This window comes from Sapajus apella, unplaced genomic scaffold (assembly GCF_009761245.1).
Source record: "Sapajus apella isolate SASKATOON/1434 unplaced genomic scaffold, GSC_monkey_1.0 scaffold4, whole genome shotgun sequence".
Taxonomy (NCBI): domain Eukaryota; kingdom Metazoa; phylum Chordata; class Mammalia; order Primates; family Cebidae; genus Sapajus; species Sapajus apella.
The window spans coordinates 26311704-26338037 of record NW_022436944.1 but is presented as its reverse complement, the minus strand read 5'-3'; the positions used below and the strand labels follow the sequence as shown (position 1 = coordinate 26338037).

Here is a 26334-nt window from a genome sequence, read left to right as displayed (position 1 = left end):
ACACTAAAATTAACTCCAGATGGATTAAAGACTTAAACATAAGACCTAACACCATAAAAACCCTAGAAGAAAATCTAGGCAAAACCATTCAGGACATAGGTGTAGGCAAGGACTTCATGACCAAAACACCAAAAGCATTGACAACAAAAGCCAAAATAGACAAATGGGACCTAATCAAACTCCACAGCTTCTGCACAGCAAAAGAGACAGTCATTGGAGTGAATCGGCAACCAACAGAATGGGAAAAAATTTTTGCAGTTTACCCATCTGACAAAGGGCTGATATCCAGAATTTACAAAGAACTAAAACGGATTTACAAGAAAAAAACTAACAAGCCCATTCAAAAGTGGGCAAAGGATATGAACAGACACTTTACAAAAGAAGACATACACGAGGCCAACAAACATATGAAAAAATGCTCATCATCACTGCTCATCAGAGAAATGCAAATCAAAACTACATTGAGATACCATCTCACGCCAGTTAGAATGGCGATCATTAAAAAATCTGGAGACAACAGATGCTGGAGAGGATGTGGAGAAATAGGAACACTCTTACTCAGTTGGTGGGAGTGTAAATTAGTTCAACCATTGTGGAAGACAGTGTGGCGATTCCTCAAGGACCTAGAAATGGAAATTCCATTTGACCCAGCAATCCCATTACTGGGTATATATCCAAAGGATTACAAATCGTTCTACTGTAAGGACATGTGCACACGAATGTTCATTGCAGCACTGTTTACAATAGCAAAGACCTGGATCCAACCCAAATGCACATCGATGATAGACTGGATAGGGAAAATGTGACACATATACACCATGGAATATTATGCAGCCATCAAAAACGATGAGTTTGGGTCCTTTGTAGGGACATGGATGAACCTGGAAACCATCATTCTCAGCAAACTGACAGAAGAGCAGAAGATCAAACACCGCATGTTCTCACTCATAGGCAGGTGTTGAACAATGAGAACATACGGACACAGGGAGGGGAGCACTACACACTGAGGTCAGCTGGGTGGAAACAGGGGAGGGACGGTGCGGGGTGGGGAGCTGGGGAGAGATAGCAAAGGGAGAAATGCCAGATGTAGGTGATGGGGAGGAAGGCAGCAAATCACACTGCCATGTGTGTACCTATGCAACAATTTTGCATGTTCTTCACATGTACCCCAAAACCTAAAATGCAATAAAATAAATGGGGAAAAAAATTAACACAAGAAAAGAAAACCAAATATAAAATTTTTTACTTATAAGTGGGAGCTAACCACAAATATAAGAATAATAGACACTGAAACTACTAGATGGGGGAGGCAAAGAGAGGGTAATGGGTTGAAAAACCACCTATTGGGTATGATCACCTGTGTGACAGGACCATTTGTACCTCAAACCTCAGAGTCACACAATATAGCCATATAACAATCTGCATATGTACCCCTCAATTTAAAAGTAGAAATTATCTTGAAAACTGCGTCATTCCTTTCTCCTTAATTTTCTAATACTGCCAAAGACAGAATTGGTCCTCCTATTTTATAGGGTTGTGGTGAAGATTGAATAGTATAAGGAAGAATATGAAAAGCTGCTTCAATATTGAAAAGCATGTTCCAAGATTGATTGTTTTTATGACTATCACCCCCTTCTCCCACATAGAAAACTCTAGCTCTCCCATTGCCTACAGAATAAGAGCAATCCAAGTCCTTAATTTCAAATCTCTCCTTATCGCACACTCTTCACCCTTCCCAAATGAAGCCTGACACCCCCAAACTCTGTCATCCCCATCCACCTTGACAGCGCTAACATGGCATCTTGCACAAACCAGTGCTGGATATGAAATCCCAATCTGTTATAAGCCTTTTTGTCAATTCCATGACTGGACTATAAGCTCCATAAATGCAGGTGCTTTTTTGTTCACAAAGTAGGATGTGCATTTAGTAAATGTGTGTATCTTCATGTGCCCTCAAACCTACTACCTTTGACTATAAAACAGATGAATGAATAGAGGAATAAGAGGTTTCTGCTTCATTGTCTTAAAATTTATTACTTGCCATCTATTCCTAATGAAACAGTAACCATTCTTTAATATCCATCCTAAATTCCACCTTCTTCAACCTGGAAAGAATCCATTTCCTGGGACCTCACAGTGCTTTGCACCTGGTCTGCAACACTTATCTCAAGTCCCATTACATTTGAAGGGTTTGTGTACTTCTTACACCCCCTCCATTAGATTGAAAATCTTGAAAGCAAAGGATATATCTCATAACCTTTGTATCTCTTACAGCACCTAGTAGACATAATAGTTGATAGATCATAGTTGATAGGTGAATATATCTCATGTTGATTAGTTGCATTCAAAAACACCTGATTTCCTGCGGCAACCAAGTCAGAACTTCTAGTTTGGCCATTTACATAACACTTGGATCAACCAGTCAGCAACTATAGAGAGAATGTCTTACCCGATTTTCTCATCTCATGGGAGGCTTCCCTGGCCCCCGACTCACACTGAAATGCAAGTGTGCTCCTAACTCAGACCTCCTTTGGCATCATCCATCCTACCCTCCGGAACATGTATCCCTGGGTTTCTGGTCTCTGAGTTACTTACCAGCTAAGCTACAGCTACCTGCCTTGGGAGCACATCTGCAGATGTCCAGAGATTCATGTGTCTTTGGTCTAGGCAAGGCCTTGGGCATCATTCTGGGGAATGGTATCAGACATTCTTGGATCTTGGACATGCTTGGTGCAGATGGGTATATACATCAGTGATTCATGAACAGTCAGGAATTAAAGTTCTTCTCTTCCCCCAGGAAAGGTCACTTTGCTAAATTTTCTTCCTCCTTGGTTGAACTATGAATTGACACATTTATTTTAGCTGCCTCCTGGCTTGATCATTTTTCAATTACTGTTTGTCCCTGCAGTTCTAGCAGAGGGTCAATGTGGGTCTCTTCCTGATCATAGATCCACATTTATAAAACCCTAATTAGGCATTTCCTTTAGCTGCTGTCATAGATTCCTTGGTGGAAAAACTCTGCAGGCATAAGCCTCATATGAGCTAACAGATTGTTTAGATGCCCAATTAGGAGCTCACTGAGGCAGCTCCCAAGCATTCCTACCTCTGACTCATGGCTGAGGCTGTTCTTCACACCAACAATGCTCTCTCTCTTCATCTTGGAGAATATGAATCTTGCCATCTTTTGTGGCCCATATTAAAATGAGATGAAATGTGTCCCTTTTAAATTACCCCGATTTTGCTTTGTGTGTGTGTGTGTGTGTGTGTGTGTGTGTGTGTGTGTGTGTTCTGTGTGGCAAGGGTACAAGGCATAAGCTCTTTCACACTCTATGAGTAGGAGTATAAATAGGTGCAACCTTTGCGGAAAAAAATATTGATAATATGTATCAAGAGTCTTACTCCAGCCTTTGACCCAGTAATTCCATTTCAGGAATCTTTCCTAAGGATATAATCAGGAATGCAAACAAATATTTATACACAAGAAATTTATGACAGCAACTTTTATAATAGCTGTTACATGATTAATTCTGGAAATAATTTAGTATAGCCATGTTATACAGCTACTTAAAATGAAATTTCTGAAGGCATTTTAGTGCCAATGCTAAATGCAAACTCTCAAGTTGTTATGCAGTGTGATTCAAACAGACCTTTCCCAGCCGCTGTTTCACAGGATGTTTATAGGAATGCTATAAATAGGAAAGTTCCATTTTTCAGTAAGGTTGAAAAGTTACTACAGTTTGAGAATCACTGTTTTTATGCCGGGCATCATGGGGGCTGTTGTTCAATGGAGCACACTTTGGAAGAACTGGAGAAAAAACACCTAGGGAAAAAAATGTAATGTTGAGAGGGGATGCTGCTACTGTTGAGTTGTAGAACTGCTAATTCTCTGCAGTTTTTTTTTATTGCCCTACAAAAATGCTAAGTGTTGTAAATGAGATAATGCCAGAGGATTATTTTCCATCCAGCTTCAGCAGATGTGGATTGCTGTAACGTACAGCACATGCATTCAACATGCCAGTCACACAGAGAGGATGGTCACTGTGAGGGCGGTCATGGACGCCAGGGTGGGGGGGCCCTGAGTGCTGTCTGGTTGGTTCTCTGAGTTCTGCCTACATTCCGCAGGGCATGGAGTATGGTCAGGGTTACCTCACTGTCACCCGCTTCCTCCCCACCCCAGTCCTGACCGGGGGCTACCAGATGCCTCTGGATATTCCCAGTGTCCTCAGGATGTGAACCATATTCCAATTTACCTCTGTTGCTTGGCTATCCTTGATTGCAAACCCCAAGCCCAGGGTACTTCTACCTCTTTAGGTTGGGTGCTTGATTCAAATATTTAGTTCTCTACTATTCTATCGGCCCTGCACTCTGTCGTCAGGTCTGCCTGTGTGCCACCTGTATGTCTTGGGGTCACCCCAGCCCACTCACAGGCCTAGTTTGAGAGTCCTGCACCTAGCCCAAGGTTTGGTTCAGGGCATCAAGCATGAGGGGAGTGGAAACTGGGTTGGGCCTCTCACTGACTATAACAGAACTTCAGAGAGATCTGCCTGGACCCCTTCTGCCTACCTTCCAAAGTCCCCTAAAATATTCATCAGGCTTTATCAGACTAATGGGCTTCAAAAGGAGCAATTTTCTGAGACTTGAGACAGAACAATATAAAAAGAACATTAAGGAAAAAAAAAAAATCTTACTTCGAAATGAAAGGAGAAAGATTATTTAGCATCCCCGTTGGTGTTATCTAGTCATGAGAAACAACACATTTAATTCAGCATGGAATTGTAGGGAGGGCTTTGATGCCCTCACCTTGGGGTTACCTTCATTCAGAACTCATCTGTCTCCTCTGCCACAGATGGCAGAGTCGATGGAGACAAGAGGATCGATGACAGACATTTCAGAGGTGGCCTCCAGAGGGCGCAGGGGGATTAGAGGGAGTGTGAAGGGGAGTCTAGCATGACTCCCAAGGCACTTGCTTAGGGATGGGACAGAGGGCGGCCTCATTCTCCAGTCTTGCCACCTTTCATGCTTCCTGTCTCCCTTTCCCAGACATTGCCATCTTGGTTTCTATCTTGTCTCATGCTGTATGAGTTCAGTCCCTTGAGGTTAAGTATTGTGACTCTGTTCCAGCCCCCAGCATCTCCACCAATCCACTAAGCTGGCTTCTATAGTCCTGGACATTTGTGGGTTCCCAGAACAGAGGGTTTGGAGCTTAAACAACTTGTGCGGGGATAAAGGGAGATCCTTGGTTCCTGATCAGCCTAGCACTCATCGGAATCAACTGGCAATTTTGACACAAGATACCCAGCCCTGAGACCAGGAGTCTTGGGTGAAAAAGTATGTGAGAGGGTGCTCTGCACCGAGTCCAGGCCAGTAGGACCCACTTGTGTTTCTTCTCTGTCTCCCCAGATGTACCAGCATAAGGCTTGAAAATCTCCCCATCACCCACTATCTGCCTGATGGTTGGATTCTTGGGTGCTTCTCTTTCCCACAGTTTGCCCCAGCATGTTTAATGATGAGCTTCTATAACTTCAGTGTATGTCAAGTGTTACATTGCTTGAGTGCTTTGCAATAAAAATTGTTGAGCTCAAAATGTGTTGTTCCCTTTTCATACTTAGAGTGAAATCCTGTTTGATGTTTTATTGTATGTTCAATTTTAAATGTTGCTTCTCTTTCATTAGATTTGTGACAAAGAGTGGCACTACTATGTCATCAATGTGGAGTTTCCTGTGGTAACCTTATACATGGATGGAGCAACATATGAACCATACCTGGTGACCAACGATTGGCCCATTCATCCATCTCACATAGCCATGCAACTTACAGTCGGCGCTTGTTGGCAAGGTAATCCTAAGGGAAACCCTTTTCCCTGATCCGTTTGTGAACAGTTCTTGGAAGATATTGGTAGAGAAAAGGGAAAAGGAAGTGGTGTGAGAATAGGCTAGAAAAATTACTATCCCTTACAAAAAAAAATACAGGACATATAAAAATAAGTATGTATCCACAAACTGGATGTATAAGCGTAAGCTTTTTATTTTGATTTTAGATCAACATGGGCAGTTTCATGGTTGTCTCTGAGGTGCTAATGTCTTTTATTGTTTTGAAGTCTTACTCATTTCCAAACTGGGTCTATACAGAGAAAAAACTGAGTATAGAATCCTGTGTCAAAACTTCTAGTTGGCTCTCGTGAATGCTAGCCTGATCAAGAACCAATGATCTCCCTTTATTCCCACACAAATTGTTAAAGCCCCAAACCATTTGTTCTGGGAAGTCACAAATGCCCAGGGCTACGGTAGGCAGCTTGTCCACAAGCCATGAGGCCACAGAAAGCCACTCTCAAGGTCCGCTCGGCCCATGAGGCCACAGAAAGCCACTGTTAAAGTCAGCTCATCTAAGGACAGAGGCACTTTATGCCTCCCCACTTGAAGGCATCTGCCCCTCCTCTCTTCCTGTGCTGTTGCCGCTCTCCTAATCCCCAAACCCAGGATAATCTCCTCCTTGGGATCAGGAAACCCACCTTTCCAAGCATTCATGTAATCTTTCTGTCTCTCACTCAGGTCTGCTGGAGTCTGTTTCAGCTCCGTTAAGGGATGGGTATGCTTTGAAGTACCAATAAGAGAGAAGGAGGAAATGAAAATGCTCCCCAAATAAGCAGATTAGTACTCTGAGATATGACACAAGCTTGTGTTGATAGATTCTGTGGAAATTACCAAGCTTTGTGACTTTGACTCTTCACCATGAGGGGCTGGGGATAGAAGCGGGCTGTAGTATAAGAATATGCCTTCAGAAGACCCACTGACCTAAGAGGGAACTAGGACAGACACATGCCCCTGTAGGCTGGACAAAGTAAGTTCTGGGCAGCTCCACATAAAAGAAGATGGAAAGCAGTGTATGCAGTGCAGCCTGGAAGCACCAGAGATTCCAGACCCAGCAATGGGATAAGGTGTAAATGAGGCAAGAAAAGAGAAATTGTTTTTGAGCTGAGCCCACCTACTTGATGTGACACATGTCACATGATAGCAAAATGTTTATCAAATATTTCAGTAGAGCTTGGTAATGAGAGTATCTTCAGTTACAGGCTTCCCAGAATGCCAGGTAGGCCCTGTCACCTGGCAAGAATTCATGAAACTATTTAGTAATAGTGAGGCACTGATTCAAAGGTTGCACAGGAACCAAGAACCACTGAACACAACCATATTAGAGAAATGGCCACCTAGGGTGGCTTAGTGCCCCGGCCAGACACTACAACCAGCCTGTGGGTATTACGGAACATTGCCTGGACAATACCCATAAGAAGAAACTGCCCTAATCCTGTCTGCTTCCATGAAGCTTACCATGATTCTTTTCAAGAGCCCCTTACAAACCACATCCAAATCCCTGTTACCCAAGTTTGCAGTGGAAACCCGTCCCCATTATCTGCAAGGCCAACTACAACAACTGCTGCTGAGTTACATGCCTACTGCCCAGAGGGCCCAAGTAGCCCCACAAAATAAAATGTGATTTTAGAAAGAACTGAAATCAAGAATAAGCTAAGTTGCACTGCAATGACAACAAGCCCCAACTCTTAGTTCCTAAAATAATCCTCACTTCATATTTACTGAAAATCAATGAAGGCTCTTTTCTGCTTTATCCTCAGTCAGTAGACAGAGCAGACACATTGCATGGCTGCATACCCAGCAGGAGGAAAAGAAAATATGGAAAATTGTATATAAACTCTTAAAGTTTCCACCTACAAGTGATACCAATCATTTTTATTCATATTTCATTGGCTAACGCAAGTCATAAGGCCACATCTAACTACATCAGGGCAGGAAACTGAAATGTGCACTGTATCTGGAAGAAAAATGGAAAATACTCTATTAACATTGATGAACACCATAGTTTGTCCACCAGGTCAACAGATATTTATTTAGCTCTCTTTTCCACATGGAAAATACTCCCATCCTTCCTTAAGTGGGACATGCCCAAATTCTCACCTCTTCCTGGTTCCAGCCTCAATGTCCAAGCTCTCCAAGCGATTCCAAGTGATCTCTTCATCACGGTGAGATGCACAGAGGACTATAGCAGGCCAAAATGTAGCTGCATTTGATGCGGAGACCTATATATGAATAAGACAAATTACTTTCTACCAATGCAACCACCATGCCCTCCCTGCCAAAACACACACATTCATGCATGTACGTATGTGCACGTATGCACACACCATACAACAGTAGAATGAGGCAGAACGACCAGAAAACTCTTTCATTAAGAAAGAGGGGGAATTACAGAAATACAGCAGTCTTTGGTCCGCAGCAATTCTGGAATCCCTTGGGCCAGATGTTATAAGGATCCCTCCCTTAGGGTGGGAAGTATTATCTGTAGCCCTTTATTCCATTCCCTGGAAGATGTTTCCTTCTTTAGAGTCCTTTTAGGCCACATTTGTAGAGGGCTTTGTCATTCCATAAATAGCAGCACTACTATTATATCTTATTACAATTTGTTTAAAAGCCATTCCAAAAAAAATGATTTCAAACAGGAAATCCAAGTTACATCGATTTTCAAAGAATGTGGTAGAAAGAATGATGACAAAGGTGTTCACCAAGTATTTTTGGTTCTTTTTCCAGATATATGCTAGAACTGATCTTCCTTAAATGTCGTCATGGGACTTGCTTTGGCCAATTAACTGTGAGCAGAAGTGCTTTATGTCATTTCCTCGTGGAAACTTTAAAAGGTGTTGTTGCAAAGAGGCCTTTCATACACACAGGGTGTTTACAGTTCTGAAAGAAAATGTTATTTATCACAATCTGTAGATAAGGGAACAGACTCAGAGATTAAGAAGTTTACCCAAAGTCACTCAGTGGAATATGGCCAACCTCAAGCCTCCAGTGCCTATGCTCTTTTCACTGTCCCTCCATTGCTAATTGGTCCTTTTGCTTATGTAATTACGTTTAGAAAAAGGCAGGAGCTGATGTGTACTGATATAAATGCTACAAACCCTTTACCTTCTGAGACGTCTGACAGCCCTCAAAAACATTTTTGAAAACACACAAGAATGCTGCATTCCCTTGCTAATCTTTTATTATATAAAACCTAAGTGACCCACCAAGGAACAATAAAAAAGAGTTTCAGCTTTGTGGTTAAAGAAAAGGACCCTGAATCAAATCCCAGCCTTGTTGTCTACTAGCTGTGTGGACCCAGCAGGATTCTTAACTTCTTGGAGCTTGTAGTCTGTTTTTAATCTCTGACAGAATTCCTGTAAGGACTAGATGCTAGGCACATCTAGTGTGCTCGGCAAGTTTTGCTTGAATGATTGCATAAATTTTAGAACATCTCCCTGTCCCCGCCTCCACAAGCTCCTCTGACCCTCTCATCTAAGACCAACATTGAGTCTTCAGAACCATAGCATGCTGTAGCTTCTGGCTTTCCCATGGCTCCTTGCTTGCACTGACTTTTTTCTCCTTCCTCAGGACTAACCCTCACATATAGACCCTGACCTCACAGCTTCACTGATGGTCAGAAAGGTAAATGAAGCTGGAAAATAGTCAGAAGACAGCTATTGGAAGGTGGGGCTTGAGATGTAGAAACTGATCCTGCAGTCTTTTGGGCCACTGGAAGATCTGAGTATTTTCTCTAGAGAAACGACAACCCATTGGTGAATTTTCAGCAGAGGAAAAATTCTTAAAATCTTTAAAATTAGGCTTTATAGAATGTATCACAGTTCACTAGGAAGGTAATGGAGGCAACACCGTGTGATATGGCAGGGAAGTTGGGCGTACATGTATTCAGGATTCCTTATCACTTATATGAACCAGAAGGAGTGGAGTCTGGGAAAAGGAGTTGAGACCAAACCCTGGGACACCACACTTCTTTGTTAAAGAGCCTGGATTCCCACGAATACTCACATCCTCCTTGATGCCACATTTTTGTCTTGGATGAACATATCAAAAGATCTTTCGATAAGACATGCTGCTGTGAAATTAATGGCCTCTGATACAGCCCTTATCTCTGCATGCTTCTAAACCTTCTGAAGTCCACATATATATAAGCTCTCTGTGTGAACCTCTAATTGCCTTTGGGCTTGCAATTGTGGGGAGTTTCAGGTGCTTTTGACGTTGGCAAGGGAACTAGCTCCCATCTGTGAAACTTCCAATGAGGCTTTAACAATGGGAATAGAATATGGTTTGATGGCAGCAGCTTGTTTGGGATCTCCTGGGAGCTGGCTCTAGCACTGTGGCTGGGGTGTTCTGCAACCCCAATTAGACTAGTAGTCTGTTTAGCCAATTTGAAAGCCAAAATAATCACTGAAACTTCATTTCCATTGATATGTATTCTAGCAATTAAAAAAAAATGAGACTTCTTTTACATTCAAGAAATGTTACCAGAAAGGCCTAGAGCATGTGGCCTCTCTTAATTGTAGGGAAAGGTTTGTGCAGTCGGGATGAACCTAGCATCACAAAAGAGGTCCCCTTCCTCTGTGTAGCTGTGGCTAGTACACACCTCTTTGCTATCACTTCTGCATCCAGGATAAATGTGCACGTCCTGCATCCTGCAGGATTGTTGCATAGGTACATACATGCCATGGTGGTTTGCTGTCTCCATCCACACCGTCCCTCCCACCTATGTCCCTCCCCCTCCTCTCTGCTGTCCCTGTTCCCCTCCCCTCCACCTGCCCCCCAGCCCTTTGAGTGTTGTTCCCTTCCCTGTGCCCAAGTGTTCTCATTGTTCATCACCCGCCTATGAGTGAAAACATGCGGTGTTTGGTTTTCTGTTCTTGTGTTCTTCAGTTTGCTGAGAATGGGGGTTTCTAGGTTCATCCATGTCTCTATGAAGGACACAAACATCGTTTTTTATGGCTGCATAGTATTCTATGGTGTATATGTGCCACATTTTTTTTTGTCTAGTCTATCATCAATGGGCATTTGGGTTGGTTCCAGGTCTTTGCTATTGTAAACAGCACCGCAATGAAGATAAGTGTGCATGTGTCTCTATGATAGAATGGTTTATAATCCTTTGGATATATACCCAGCAATGGGATTGCTGAGTCAAATGAGATTTCTATTTCTAGATCCTTGAGGAATCGCCACACTGTCTTCCACAATGGTTGAACTCATTTACACTCCCACCAACAGTGTAAAAGTGTTCCATTTTCTCCACATCTTCTCCAGCATCTGTTGTCTCCAGATTTTTTAATGATCGCCATTCTAACTGGCTTGAGATGGGGAGACAGAGTCTCGCTCTGTTGCCAGGCTGGAGCACAGTGGCACAATCTTGGCTCACTGCAACCTCTGCCTCCCAGGTTCAAGTGGTTCTCCTGCCTCAGCCTCCTGAGTAGCTGGGATTAACAGGCACCCACCACCACACCCAGCTAATTTTTGTATTTTTAGTAGAGATGGGGCTTCATCATGTTGGCCAGGATGGTCTTGATTTCTTGACCTCATGATCTGCCCGCCTTGGCCTCCCAAAGTGCTGGAATTACAGGCTACTTATCCCATTTCTAAGAACAAAAATTCATGTTCTACTCATAAACTATAAATATTATATACTCACATCTGCCTCATTTCTGGACCTCTAAACCGGGCCTGATCGCCCAGGTACTATAACCCAGCTGTGCAAGGGAGTGAGTCAGGGAGGCTGCCAGTTGTGCCAGACTAGTGCTTTGAGGGAGCCCTGGGGTTTCCAGGAGATGCTGCAGCACGTGGAGGTCCAAGGCACCTCTCCCTATGCCATGACCAGAGCGACTCTGTTTTACCTATTTTGTGTTAGCCATTAATGAAAAGGCCAAGCGTGTTTGAAGCAGCACAGTTCTAGGCACTTTCTCAAAAAACTACCACCCTGCTCCTTGCCTAATCCCTCATCTACTCTTGGTGGCGATCTCACCTCAGGGTAGGCTACCTGTGACTCCCCTCTGGCGACTGCCTTGGTCCCTGTCTCTGCCAGGGGACTCTCCTCCAGTGTTGTGGGCTGTGACCTTCCTAGAGTGTCCAGCCTTGCCCACTCCTACTATGACACCTCCCTCTAGTCTTAGATAAGAAGGGCTTTCTACCCTGGATCCTGGTGTTGCTGAATCCCACCCTCTACTTGACAAATAAGGCAGCAGGATGTAGAGAAGCTGTTTCTAAATATTAGAGCCTGTAGAGAGATGCAAAATGCTCATTATGGCTTTTGAGAGAAGCCAAAGCAAATAGGAATGGTCAAAAAGAGATAAGAAGGCAGAAATAACCCCTGAGAGTTGCAGTAAGCAGTAATGTATGATGCGTGGGTATAAGGAAACTGGAGCCTCATGTAGTCCTGAGATCATGTGGTTGCACATTTTCAGGTCATTTTTTTCTGCCAGACAATAGCATTAGTACAGAGGCTTGGAGTGCATGCCTTCACTTAATAAGCTTGGTCTAATTTAGTACAAAATTATCTTAATAAAGTCTGTGTTGAAATTATCCTGCGTCCCTAGGGTGTCTACAGCAGGAAGAAAGAGGCACATTCTAGCGTAATCTGCTTTACATTCAGGTCATGTTTTCCAAGGAGTTCTTCATGAAGCTCCAGTCCTACCCCTTCACAAAAAGGCCAAGGTCAAGTTGGGGAAACAGCTTAAGCCATTCCTAAACTACCACGTTTGAGAGTCATCATAATTGCATGTTCACTTATTAAAATAAGGTTCTCAAGAGCACTCCAGTAAAGCAATCTGAGTTTGATTCAGGTTCCTCAATCTTATGCAGCCATAGAACTCACTCTATGAAACATCTCATTGGAGTTATTAATGCAGTTCTTCCCTATTAGGTCAAGAGTTTGTAGGGGGCAAGGGCTAGCTGCTCTTAGAGATCCTCTCCCCTGCCTTCCTTGACTTCAGGACCTATATAGAAGGTTGATAATTAACATTTGTAGAATTATATCCTATTCTTGAGGCTATTTTGACAAAGACACGTGGCTCATGTTCTGGCATACACAGAGGTAACTAAAAAGATGTCTGAATATTGTCTATATTAAAAATCCAGAAAAGATTTTTTTTAGGTTCTAGAGTCCATTTGACATGTGGGTGCATTTGGTTTGAAGATGATACAGATTAAAATCAAGTTTAAAGTTCAGTGAATCATGTTTGGAAACACGGTATCACTGAGTTATACTTTTAACTTTGTATCATATTTTGAAGATGTGATTAATTAGAAGATTTGACGAGGGTCTGAGAGCAAAAACAGTATCGTCTCTAAGAGACACACAGTGGAGAAGGAAAGAGACCCTGAAAAGAGAGACAGAAAACTCACCTGATATATCCCATCCTGGGGTTCCTTGGCACTTTGCTCTGTATCACTGGCTGCTGAGTCTGAGTTGTATACAGCCAGCGCAGTGCTGAGCATCTTATGTGTGTTCTCATTTAGTCTTCACAGCCTGATGCACAGGCATAAGTGTGACCCCCATTTTGCCAATGAGGAAACTGGGATTCAGGGATGATAAGTACCTTGCTGTGAGTCATGTAGAGCTGGATTTGAATGCAGGTCTATGCCACTAAAGGCCTCACTCCTACGTATGCTGCTGGGCTACCACAGCCAAGTAAGGAAGGCCAGAGGATTCCGGATTTACCCAAACTCCCTTGGGATTTTTCACACCGATTGGACAGGGTCAAGCTAAGGACTAATGTTAACTACAGGCCCATCAGGCATCATGTTTAATGGGGGGAGGGGTGAATTTGGAGTCAGTAGAGACTTCCAGAACCTTCCGCTGCTGCTTATTTGCTCTAGATCTTTGAAGTCAGCATCTTCCTCTCTCAGGCCCTTAGTTCCTTTATGTGTAGAATAAAATAATAGTCTAGATAATATATGAAAGCCCTTCCAGCTCCATGAATTTAGGTTCTCAGCCCCAGAGAGCTGACATTTGTAGTCATCCCTAAGTTGTATGTTTCGTTCACTAATAAGCTATAGAAATATTTGCTGGAAAGGCTGTAGAGGCAGATTCATAAAAATGAAAGAATTGAGAAAGGCTTTGGGAGTGTGTCACGGCCAGCCACGATGACAGGTCATCTGTCCCCACAAGCCACCTGCAGCCTACAGCTGTGTGAGCATTCCCCCTGGACTGTATGGACGGAGTTTTAAAGCTGCACTTACAGGGGTCTATTACACACTTCACTTAGTCTTTACATTCCATAGCTATCTCCATCACTGCAATGAGGAAGTGAGAGAAAGCAAGATTTCAGATGGTCTTGTTATTTGCATTGCATACAATTGATACCCAAGCATCCATGAAATTGTGTTCATCAAGGGGCATCCCCAAGAATCAGCCATACACAGAGCAGCATCCAACCCCAGCAAAGATGATACATGGCCCCTGCTCCTTTCTGTGTGTTTCTCATACTAAATAGCCGTGGGAATGACAGCTGGAAAAAACAGCAGCATCCTGAACATACTTTGGACAGTAAGCTTCTTTCTGTGTTCTGGCTTCTTAGTTTCGTTCTTTTTTTTTTTTTTTTTTGAGATGAAGTCTCACTCTGTCACCAGGCTAGAGTACATTGGTGCAATCTCAGCTCACTGCAACCTCTGCCTCTTGGGTTCAGGTGATTCTGCTGCCTTAGCCTCCCAAATAGCTGGTACTACAGGAACGTGCCACCATGCCTAGCTAATTTTTGTATTTTTAGTAGAGACGAGGTTTCGCCATGTTGGCCAGGATGGTCTTGATCTCTTGACCTCATGATCTGTCCTCCTTGGCTTCCTAAAGTGCTGGGATTGAAGGCCTGAGCCACCACACCCAGCCAAGGCATGCATATTTTTACCTAAAAATATACTTAGAAGAGAGAGACATACTGGTTCAAAAGCTGTATTTCTCATGCATGAGCCCCACCTCTCAAATGAAAGGAATCTGGAGGAATCAGTGTGCAGCTCTTCGTTCCTGATGGAAACTCTGAGAATAAGATAGGCTACATTAAATCGTGTTTGCCAAATACAACTGTTTTTTAAGACGACCATATTCTAGCAAACTTGATACCAGTTACTGGGAGTTGCTGCTTAGGCCATTCTGCATCCACAGAGCCCAGTATAATTGAACATTTTCTCCCAGCATTGAGCCAGCTCCAGGTCCCTTCTACTCTTCTCTCTGCCATGACCCTCCTTGGGACAATGAGCTCAAAGCCAGGATATTTAGATGGAAAGGAAGCTAGAAGAAACAACTAGGAAAAATTAAAAGAACAGAAGCTAACGCTTCAAAAATACAATCCCTCTGGCTTAAGGATTAAATAAAGTAGCATGTGAAAGAACTTGTCATGTTTCAAGGGTCTAACAAATGATGGTTATTTTTTTTCCCTCTTACCTGTTGGACACGTTGCCTACGTCAATTGTTTGGAAATGAATCATGTCCTGCCTTAGAACATCTATCATACTGGCAATTTACTCCCATTTTTATTTTATTTTCAGTGCCTTTATGTTATTCTCTCAAATAAATGTAAGCTGCTGAAGACCATGGTTCACATCTTAAATTAACTGAATCTAACAGAAGGCCAGTCATACAGAAAATGCTTTAAATATGTGTGCAGATCTAGCGTCAGGAATCCAAAATCATGTTTGCAAACATTTAAAGAAGGTTCTTTATAGAAAAAAAATCAGGTATTTTTTCCTTAAGATGATTCATAAGCATGTTTATGTCTAAATGTTGACCAACAAAGGAGTCATGTGGTCTATCAAGACACTCTAGATATTCAAAGGAAAGAGATTTTAAATGTACCTTTTTAAAAAAAATCCTGCATCACAGCCACCCGAGTGCAAATAAATTTCAAATTTTATACTGTCCTCCTATTGATAAATGCTCATTGACTCAATTTCACTGGTAAATGGAGTATATCACACATCTGATATTGAGTCAACATATAGAATGGGAGTGTATTTTGCTGAGAGAAGATGGCTGGTAGGAAACTGTCTTAGCATTCAAAACAATGGCAAAGTTTGGCCTTTGAAGCTAAAGCTGCTGAGTGAGAATTTGAAGAGGGCTAGAGGACAGATCCCAATGGGCATTCTCTCAGTCTCAGTCTAGGCCCGGTTGCCTGGCACCACCAGGCAACCTCAGCTGGTTCTGCTCTGTGCATGGGTGAATGTACTCACACTATAGGAACACACACTTCACCACTTCGTACTGGTGTGGCCTTTGGCCACCTACTTCCCTTCTCTAAGCCTAAATTTGTTCATCTGTAACTATAGATGAGTATCAGCAGTTTTATGAAGATTCCATGAAACAATGTATGCTGAGTATGTCACATGGTGTTTGGTACATACTGCATGCCCAGTAAATAATAGTTGTTGGATTTGCTGCTCCAAGGAGGAGGCGGCTGAAATGAGATGACCAACTTGATGCCCTGAAGAGTGGCAGCACCACCATCCACACACAGGCTCGCACCCTCTGCCTGCAGATCAACAGAGATGCCCCTTTGCTGGAACAGGAACATGCTGATGGCTTCAAGGAGCACTTTATGCATGGGAGCATTGAGGATTTAAATCAGAAAACCCCAGCTAGCTTCCCCGTAGCCATGGGTCATCTCAACCAATTCCTCAAAGTCAAATCTGTTTAGAGCTTTTTGTAAACTGAGTACCTCAAAATAAACTTATTCTTTTATTTCCAAAGTAAAGATGCTTTGGGTGGCAGGTAACAACACTGTAGGTCAAAATCCATAAAGATGGATGAGTGGCACCCCAGGCTGAGAATGTCCCAAGGCAGAGCAGGGCAGCTCAGGCGCCACTCTTCCCTGCTGGGGCTCTCCTGGCACGGCCCTCCTCCATGCAGGGCCTTGGTCATCGCCGGTCTGCTGGCAAGATAGCTTCAACAGCCGACCTGCCATCTTCCCATAACTGTCTCCAGGAAAGAGAGCAAGAGTTTGTTCCAGAAGCTTTAAGAGGAAAAATTGAAGCTTTTTATGCAGAGGTTGACAATCAGCTTATCTCATGATACTGGCCTCAATTTGGTCTCATGATTCTTCCTGGATCAATTCCTGTGACTTATTGATTGCCAAGTGATGGCTTCATCCTAAGTCCCAGGTCCACCTCTCAATCTATCATGGGTGTAATAGGGATGGAATAATCTAATTAGCTTGAACTAAAGAGAGTCTGTCTCTGGAGCGCGAGTCAATACCTTAAACTTTAGGGCTGCCTTTGCAAGAGAGAAGGAGTGAGATTGATATTGGAAGGAACCACAATGCCCCCCACTCTGCTGATATTCAACTCACCATCTCCTTCAATTCAAGCAAACAATTACAAAACGTCTGCTGTGTGTCAGGCACGGTGCAGGATGCCAGGAAGTCACAAGATGCCCAGTGTTGCTGACAGGAATAAATGAGCCGGCTTACGCAAAGTGCCTGTTGCAGCACTCAGCCCCCAAAACTTGCTCAGCATTGTCTTCATTAAAATGAATAATGCATGAGTGATCCCTGCTATTCAGGAGAGAAAGACTCTGACTAATAAATTAGACCAGTGTGCACAGAGCGACAAGACTAAGGCTGCGGGTGCACAAAGCATAGAGATCACAAGAGGAGTGCGCAAGGCCCAACCCCACAAGAAGCTGTAGCCCGTGGTTAACCTTGACTTCACATTCGATTCACCTGAGAAGTTTTCAAAACTCCCCATACCAATTAAGTCAGAATCCCTAGGGATGTAACCCAGCGACAGGCATCAGTTTGTCTTTCTAAAGATCTCCAAATGATTAAAATGTGTAGCCAAGGCTAAGAAACACCGTATTTTAGGCTACTGAGGACATAAACACATACCTGTAAACAATTAGCTAGCAATGCCAGGTGATGGGGGTATGCTAAAATAGATCCGGGTGGGGTGGGGCTCCAGGCAGAAAAAGGGTAAGTAGGGGAGGGGGCTCAGGTCAGGGAGGCACATCGTGGGCAGAGGGGAATCATGGAGGGTTTCCATGTGTATCAGGAAACAGGAGTCTTAAGGGGCCTTGAGGAACTGTGAGATTTGCCTAATGTAAGTTATTTGGGAGTGGTGTCTCAGTGTGAAGAGGAATGGGTTTAAGCAAAGGCATATGGGCAGGTGTGGAAGGTATATGGATCTGGATTCAATCAGGAGAGAGAAAACTATAATTTCAACAGAAAAAATGAATAAGGGGATTAGAGTAACTCGGAATTAGTGGGTAAGAACTCTAAAGAGAACTCTAAAGAACATAGGAATAGAATCTATAAGGACCATCCACTACCCTCAGGGCTGAGATAGAGCATCCCAGGGAAAGCTTGCCTGCCCCCAAGCTGAGATCTAGACTTTGTTGGCACAGCATGGTTTGAAGAATAGCAGAGAAGTTGCAGGGATGTCATTTGTTGGAAATCTGCCCTCTAGGGAGCCGGAGAAGCCTTTCACAGGAAGGTGTCTCATAGGAGCACACTCTTAGCAACTGCTAGCAGCAAAGAGGGCTGGGGAAGCTGCTGACCAGGTGTTGCAAGAGCCAGGCATTGGGGAAACTGAAGGAGCCACCAAGAGAGCCCAGGAGAACCTGAAGGCAAAACCCAGAAGTGTGCCTTCGAGCAAACAGAGGCCCAGGGAGCTTATGAAACCTTCCTGGGAAACTAGCAAAGCTGGAATTCAACCCAGGTCCATCTTTTCTATGCATTATTCTTCTCCGAACAAAGAGGAGTACAAGATCCAGGCTGAGAAGGTTGCTCACAGACGGAAGGGGCCTGTGCTCAGTAACGTTAGTGACAAAGGTCTCCTAGGGGAGGCAAGGCTTCAAATGGACCTCAGAGATCGTATTTGGAAAACAGAGAGAAAAGAGGAGGGAGTGGATTTCAAGCTGGTGTTGCCACGCAAGCACTTAGAACACTTGCACACGGGTAGAAGTGGACCTGAGCTCCCACAGGCCTCAGCACAGCCAGGAGAGAGTGCGGTAGCAGACAGAAAGCAGGCGATGAGAGGAAAGCCAAAGGTAGAGTGGAATCAGGGAGGCCTTTTAGGTCAAAGTCCTTGAACTTAAGCACGTGTGAAATCGACATATCATGGGAAAGCCAGAGCTCATAAATGGAGCGTTTCTAGGATTCCTCAGTCCCATGCCAAGCTCTCAGTGGAATGTAGGGAAGCAAATGCCAGCTTTGAGGCAGACAGACTAGAACTAGAGCATCAGCTCCAGTGTTTAGCTATATGTCCTGGGGAAAGTAATGTTTTTGAGTCTCAGGACTCTGCACCTGCCAGGTGAAAACAATGCCACCACATGCTTGCCGGCTTGTTCAAACGAAGTTCCTGGCAGAGACTGGCACAAGGCAGGCCTGGAGTTTAATCAGTAACAGCTTCCTTCTCCCTCCTATTTTCACTCATGAGACTCGTCCCATCTCCTAAGACAGTGTACCCTTGAAAATAACCTTTACAATTGAGAAACGCCAGGATTCCTAAATCTGGTGCAGCCAGGGAGTGCCAGAGCATTGGTAGCATTTAACTTCTTACTGAGATTCTGGCTAATGTGTTCATCACTCAGAAGGAAAAGCTCAGGTTCAGGGGACACACAGTTAGGGCATCTTTGGCTGCATGGCCAAGTGGTGCCTTGAGGTGCTGTTTCCTACCTGGTCTCCACAGGGCAAATGACAGCGTTTTGTTTTTTCTTTTGGTTTTCAGGAGGAGAAGTCACCAAACCACGGTTTGCTCAGTTCTTTCATGGCAGCCTGGCCAGTCTCACCATCCGCCCTGGCAAAATGGAAAGCCAGAAGGTGATTTCCTGCCTTCAGGCCTGCAAGGAAGGGCTGGATATTAATTCCTTGGAAAGCCTTGGCCAAGGAATAAAGGTAAGACAGGAACTGGCATTGCCCCCAATAAGACAGTGATTCATGATGCCCAGCCTGCCCAGCGCCAGCACACACTGAGAAATGGAGCTTCCTGGAATGTTGCACAGAAATGGCTCCATGGCAAAGTGCAGCCACGAGATGGGGGATCTGGGGGGAGATTAGTAACTATTACTTCCACGTGGATTTCTGCGGCCATCTTCCAAAACTCCCAGATCAAACCCTTGCGTATAATCAGTCCACTACACAGAAGCAGGCACATGTTCAATATCTTCCTGGAGGAAGCTGTTATATCTCATTTGTGTGTTAGTTGGCTGCTCTGTTGTTTATTTGCCTAAAGGTACTGAAGGATGCAGGAATGCATTTCAAAAGCATAAAAAGTAAACAAAAACTTAGGGCCTTGTGAAATACAAATTTAAAAGGAAAGTGGAAACCTGGGTGGGGTGGAATTAGAAAGCAGTATGGAGGTATCTTACATTGTTACTTCAAGGCCCAAGAAACATGAGCCAGGTGCGGTGGCTCACACCTGTAATCCCAGCACTTTGGGAGGCCAAAGCAGGCAGATCGCAAGGTCAGAAGTTCAAGACCAGCCTGACCACCATGGTGAAACCCCGTGTCTACTAAAAATACAAAAATTAGCTGGGCTTGGTGGTGCTCATCTGTAATCCCAGCTACTCAGGAGGCTGAGGCAGGAGAATCGCTTGAACCTGAGAGGTGGAGGTTGCAGTGAGCCAAGATCGCGCCACTACACTCTAGCCTGCTGGATAACAGAGCAAGACTCTGTCTCAAAAAAAAAAAAAAAAGAAACACGAACAGTTAATGATTTGTATTGTTTACGCAAAATAGAATTATTCAAGTGATCTCAGAGAAGCAAAGGTTCATTTGAGAGAAGCTCCTCCTGAAGGGGGCAGGGACAGATGTAACTGACTGTGGCCTCAGCAAGAACCCTCTGAAAGGCAGGGTCACTTTCTAAACTCACCTGGCCTTACAAAGTGAGCACATGGTGGTGCTGGCCCACAGAATCCTGAATAAAGAGCAGAGCTAATATCACTGTAGCCCCCACTCAATCACAGTGGACCCAGTATGAAAAGGCAGTCCTTCAGCCTCCTCTGGAAGTTGGAACAGCCCAGCCTGTGCCTCCTGGAACACGGAGAGCCCCATGAAACCCCAGCAGTTGTGAGGGTTTCTGTCCTTGGCCATTTCCCTAGAGAGTATGACAAAAGCAGAGGTTTCACAGCTGGCCACCATCCCTGACCCAGAACTGCCCGTGGGCAGCTCTGCCCTGCCCTGCCCTGGGCCCGCCTCACCTGGACAGGGAGTCACCACTCCAACAGAAATTTCCAGATCAGTAGCCTACTGCTAGTCAAGCTCTGGTGCTCGATATCCCTGAAAAGCTGCTGGTCTGAGAATATTCTTCAAATTGCAGCCATTTCCACAATCATTCCATGGACATGCTAATATTCTATTATAGGATGGGTACTGAGATATGAAAAGAAGTGTTCTGAGCTTACTGTCTTCACGGACCTCAGTGACACAGACAGACGTTTGTAATCCAGTTGATGACTACAACAATGACTATGAACAGTAACATTTACTGAGGGCCTCTCAAGTGCCAGACACTATCTGTCCTAAATGTTTCATGGGTATTGATTCCCAGAACACTCTCATGACAGAGGAACCATAAATATTCCCATTTTGTATATGAGGAATGAAAGACTGAAGGAGATGGGGAACTAGCCTAAGATCCCACCGGGTGCAGTGGCTCACGCCTGTAATCCCAGCACTTTGGGAGGCCGAGGCAAGCGGATCACCTGAGGCCATAAGTTCAAGACCAGGCTAACATGGTGAAACCCCGTCTCTACTAAAAATACAAAAATTAGCCGGGTGTAGTGGTGGGCGCCTGTAATCCCAGCTACTCAGGAGGCTGAGGCAGGAGAATCACTTGAACACAGGAAGCAGAGATTGCAATGAGCCGAGATTGTGCTATTGCACTCCAGCCTGAGTGGCAGAGCAAGACACCATCTCAAAAAAAAAAAAAAAAAAAAAATCCCAGAATTAGTGATGAATAGATTCAGTCCCACTCCAGAGGTCCAGAACCTTGGAGAATGGCAGTCAGGGAAGGCTCCTTGGAGGAGATGAGGCTAGAGTAGAATGTTTACGAATAGGTAGGAACCAACTAGGAAAAAGGGAGGGGTGGAGAGGGGATGGGAAAGAGGGAAGTCATTCCAGGCAGATCCAAAAGTGTGAGTGATGATGGAGGGCTGAGGAATAGCACAGGATTCACTAGGACTTCCACAAAGCCAGTGTTATGAGTGTCTAACTGCAGGAGGAAAAAGGTGGAAGGTGCCAGAGAGGCAGGCAGAGGCCACATCAGAGGCCACCTATTCACCTAGTTTAGGTGTTTACATTTTTTTCTGTCAGCAATGGGGAGCCACTGGAGGCTCAGGCAAGGGAGGGTGATCTCAGCATATGTGGGGTTTAGGATGCTCACCCTGGAGACGGTCAGCGTGGGGAAGATGGCAGGAGTACAAAAGTCACGGCAAGGCAGGATTGACTTTCCAGAACACTGTGGAACATGGATTAGATACACACACACAGTTGCTCTCTATAGCTAATCACTTGTCCTTGGGGCAAGCTCAAAAGACATCTCATATTGGAAAGGCCAGTCCTGACCTACTGTTGGCGTTGCTTCCTTGGAGTTCTATCAACCCAGTGATGGAAAAATCTATCTTCCTAACGTCTTCTCTTTTTCTGACTCTAAATGTACTCTCTGCTTCTGAGTAGATCTTCTCTGCTCTGAACCATTGCAGGCAGGCACAGTTTCAGGGTGGTGGGCACTACAGAGTAAAAACACAAAGATGCTGGGCCCAAAAGTCTTGCCTTTTTATTAAAATTACAAATATACGAACCACAGCAATTTCTACAGAGTAGTCATAGCCTGTGAAAAGAGGAGGTGCTAAAGTAAGTGGCACAAAAAACTGGGGACTGAGGAAGCAAATCTGACTGTTCCGGATGCTACCTGTTTATAAGCAAGCCACTGTGGGTGATCCTTTCCCATTTCTAGGGCGTGGCTGGTAAGAACTGGAGCGCTGTGTGAGAAGTTAATAAGATGCCCAATTTATGGAGCACCACTGGGGGCTATTTTATGTTCATTATCCCTACTCCTCACAACAAATTAAATACTATGACCCCATTTCAAAACTGAGGGGACTGGGGCTCAGGGATTTGTCCAAAATAAGTTAATGCTCTTTCCTCCATACCAGCAACTCAGGTTAGAAGACAGTCTTAAAAATCATTAAAATAAATTTCCTTCCTTTCCTCCCTCTCTTCACCCCTCATGTCGTTTCAGAATAGTGACTATTATTTTATTTGCCAGTTACTGGCCTCCAGTGGAGAGAAGTGAGGCCCTTTTGTGATTAAGGACATTCTCTACCTGATCACAGGGATCAGCTCTTGTTTCTTGCTTTGTCTTCTTCTGAATCATGCATATTTATGAATATTTCTCTAGCATGTCTGAGTCCTAAAATGGTCTAGTGGCTGCTGTCTTGCATCCATACAAGATACTGTGGAATCACCACATTCCTGAGTAATACCCTGTTCTGATTTTCATAGCACAGTCCTTGCCAATTTGTCATCTCCATCACATGGAAGAACGGGAAAGAGCAAGAACTTTAGAACTAGACACTCCTAGGTTCGAATCACAATGCTGATTATTTATCAGCTGAGTGGCCTTGGGCAAGACACTTTAATCCCTTAGTCCAAATCTCTCATGTATAAAATAAACATAATATTATTTATGTTGTAACAATCTAATTATATATTTAAATTACATATACTTTATATATTATATATTTATATATTATATATGTTTTAGTGTATATATATGTATATATATTGTGTATTATATATTCTATATATATAATACACACACACACACACACACACACATATATATATATCCTAACAACCTAGTAGACTCTCAACAAACCACAGCTCCCTTTTGTTACAAAGGAACTTCTAAAGTGGCAAATCTTCATCTGACCCCACTCAGAGAAATGGTTTAACTGAATCTGTAAGTCAGAAAAATCAGAGTCCAAATTTTGACTGTGTTATTTATTTACTATGGACCATAGGCAGGCCGGTGTCAGAGGGAACAGCAGCATTCCTGTTGAGTCATAGCTAGCCTGCTGTCAAGGAACAGCCCAGGGCTTTGAGTAGTGATTTCACTGGCGGTCCAGCCTGCTGGGGGGCTGGAGATGCCACTTAAACCTCTAAGAGAAGTCTCTAATAAGAACACCATTCTGCAAAGGCTATCTATCTAGGACTTTCCTGGCTCAAAGAAAGGCTATGGCCACAGCACAGATACCCAAAGGGGAGTGAGCACTATCACCCTTTGCTGGGGACCCTAGCATGCCACCATCTCCTGCCTTGGTAGAGATGCCAGTATAAACATGTCTCCTGTTTAACTGGACACGCACTCAAAGAGCTGGAAATACCACAGTTAGCTAAACAAAAAACTCAAAACCTGCTCTGAAGGTTTTATTGACCCTGCAAGAACTATGTTGATGGCTAGGCCAGTGCCCACCTTCACGCTTTGTGACACGCTTCCTAGTGCTGTGGCACAGAACAGGGTATTAACCAGAGATCCAACACACTGTCTCCTCCAGTCTCTCTCCAGGCGGCTGCAGAGGGATTGTGACCTCTGCTGATCGCCATAGGATACTGCTTTTGCATCCCTCTAGAAGAACTTGATTTTCCTACGCAGCCCTCATGTGAGGCTCAGAGACCAGCCTCCACTGCAGACCTATTAGCTACCTCATGCTTTTCATGTGCTAGACCCTGCAGTGGTGCTAAGGAAAAGTCAGTAGCCCTGCCCTTGAAGTCCTCACAATCTTCTGGAGGATGTAGATAGACACCAACAGCACAAGACTCTGCTATAGAAGATGGTGCAGGGGATGAGGCTGGAGAGGAGGGGCAGAAAAACCTTTTAAAACATAGATGGTGTTTGTAGAACAATGACCTTGAATCTTCTCAAATCTGAAACTGATGACTTGCAAATACTTCGGCACTAATCATGACTCACTAGCATGAGGCAGTTCCAGGGATAAGCACCCTAAGCTGCTGAGGCCTTCCAGGCAAGAGAGATGCTGACCCAGATACTGACTGTGGCATCACCCATGCTTATACCTGGGCGCTCCAGGATCTAGCACCAGAGATTGGTGCTCGTGGCCAGATGTCACGGCTCAGAAAGACACCACTCCTCAGGACTTGGAAGGACAGAAGAGAACTGAATCACAACGACACAGAGCAGTGAAGCTTGGACACAAAGACTCAGTGCTGGCATAATTACAGTAGTAAGAATTATCATCCAAGCTATGGCATATTTAATATCTTGTAAGTGCTAGAAATGTTATACATATTATCTCATTTAAGACCCACACAGATAGATATTAATTTCCCCCATTATTTAAACAAGGAAATGAAGTCTAAAGGGGGAAAGGAAGTACTCCAAAGTTGTACCTTGTAGCCTGTACTAGAACTGGAATATTAGAATCCACAAAGCCCGTGGTCTTTCAAAGATGCCTTATGGCCTTGAGGAAGTGAGAATCAGGCCCGGGAAGTGCCATTTTCCCAAACAGGCTAAGCTGTTACAGTAGCATGTGATCCCCAAACCTCAAGCCTCACGGGCTTAACATTACAAGTTCCATTTTCTCTTATACTCAGGAAGGTGGAGTGGGGTTTCTGCCTAGAATGCTGCAAGCCACTGAAGTGCAGGGAAAAAGACGCTGCAGCATCTTACAGGTGTTTCACTGCCTCAGCTCAGAAGTGCCATACCTCACTTCCTTTCCTGCCCAATGGTCAGAGGTATTCATGTGACTCTGGCCACCTGTGGCACAAGGTGGCTGAGGAGTGTAGCCTCCACAATGCCCAGGAAGGAAAGGAGAACAGGGTTTGGTGAGTACTGATAATGACTTCCACAGAGCTTGACTGAAAAGACAAGTGAGAGAAAAAAAAGCCCCTTTGGGGAGCGACAGGAGATGGCAGCGTAGGCTGGAGACCCTTCACTAACTCATCTAACAGCAGCTTTCAGAACACTAAGGCTAAGTTCTGGGATGCAGGGATAAGAGGCAGAGTCCCTGTGTTCATGAACCACTGGGCATTGTACTATTATAGTGGTATTACCATTTTGTAAGTGCTACAGGAAGAAGGCACCAAAGCCCAGTGGGAATCAAAATGAGAGAAGCTGGGAGGCCTCATGGAGCAGGTAACAATGAAACACTTACATGATGGTCAAGGTGACAAAGATTGAGCTATCAGTTGGCTAGGGGACACCATGTAAGGGACTTAGGTGGTTTGGTGTCACCAATAGTGCTCATGAGACATCCACCTCCTGTTTCAGTCCAGACACAGAATACCCTTAGAAAGACATTTAAGTCAGATCAGAAAATATTAATATACATTTTTCCTTAAACCTATGAAAATATATTCTCAGCTCCTCATGCTAAGAAAACTACAAATTAAAACTACACTAAGATGGCATTTATCATTTATCAGATTGGCAAAAATCCTGACATCCGATAGCATACTGTGTTGTTGAGGAATTGAGAAAAGCTGCATTCTCCTACAACGTT

The 26334-nt window shown here is 44.1% G+C and overlaps 1 protein-coding gene across 1 annotated transcript in view; it reads left to right on the top strand.

The window, feature by feature from the left end:
* The window catches only part of CLSTN2 (calsyntenin 2), a 657536-nt gene that overhangs the window by 617452 nt on the left and 13750 nt on the right, over window positions 1–26334 (top strand). Inside the window, exons 9-10 of the mRNA XM_032264861.1 lie at window positions 5673–5835; window positions 19539–19705. Of these exons, the coding sequence (XP_032120752.1) occupies window positions 5673–5835; window positions 19539–19705 (330 nt within the window). The remainder of the gene's footprint in view (window positions 1–5672; window positions 5836–19538; window positions 19706–26334) is intronic.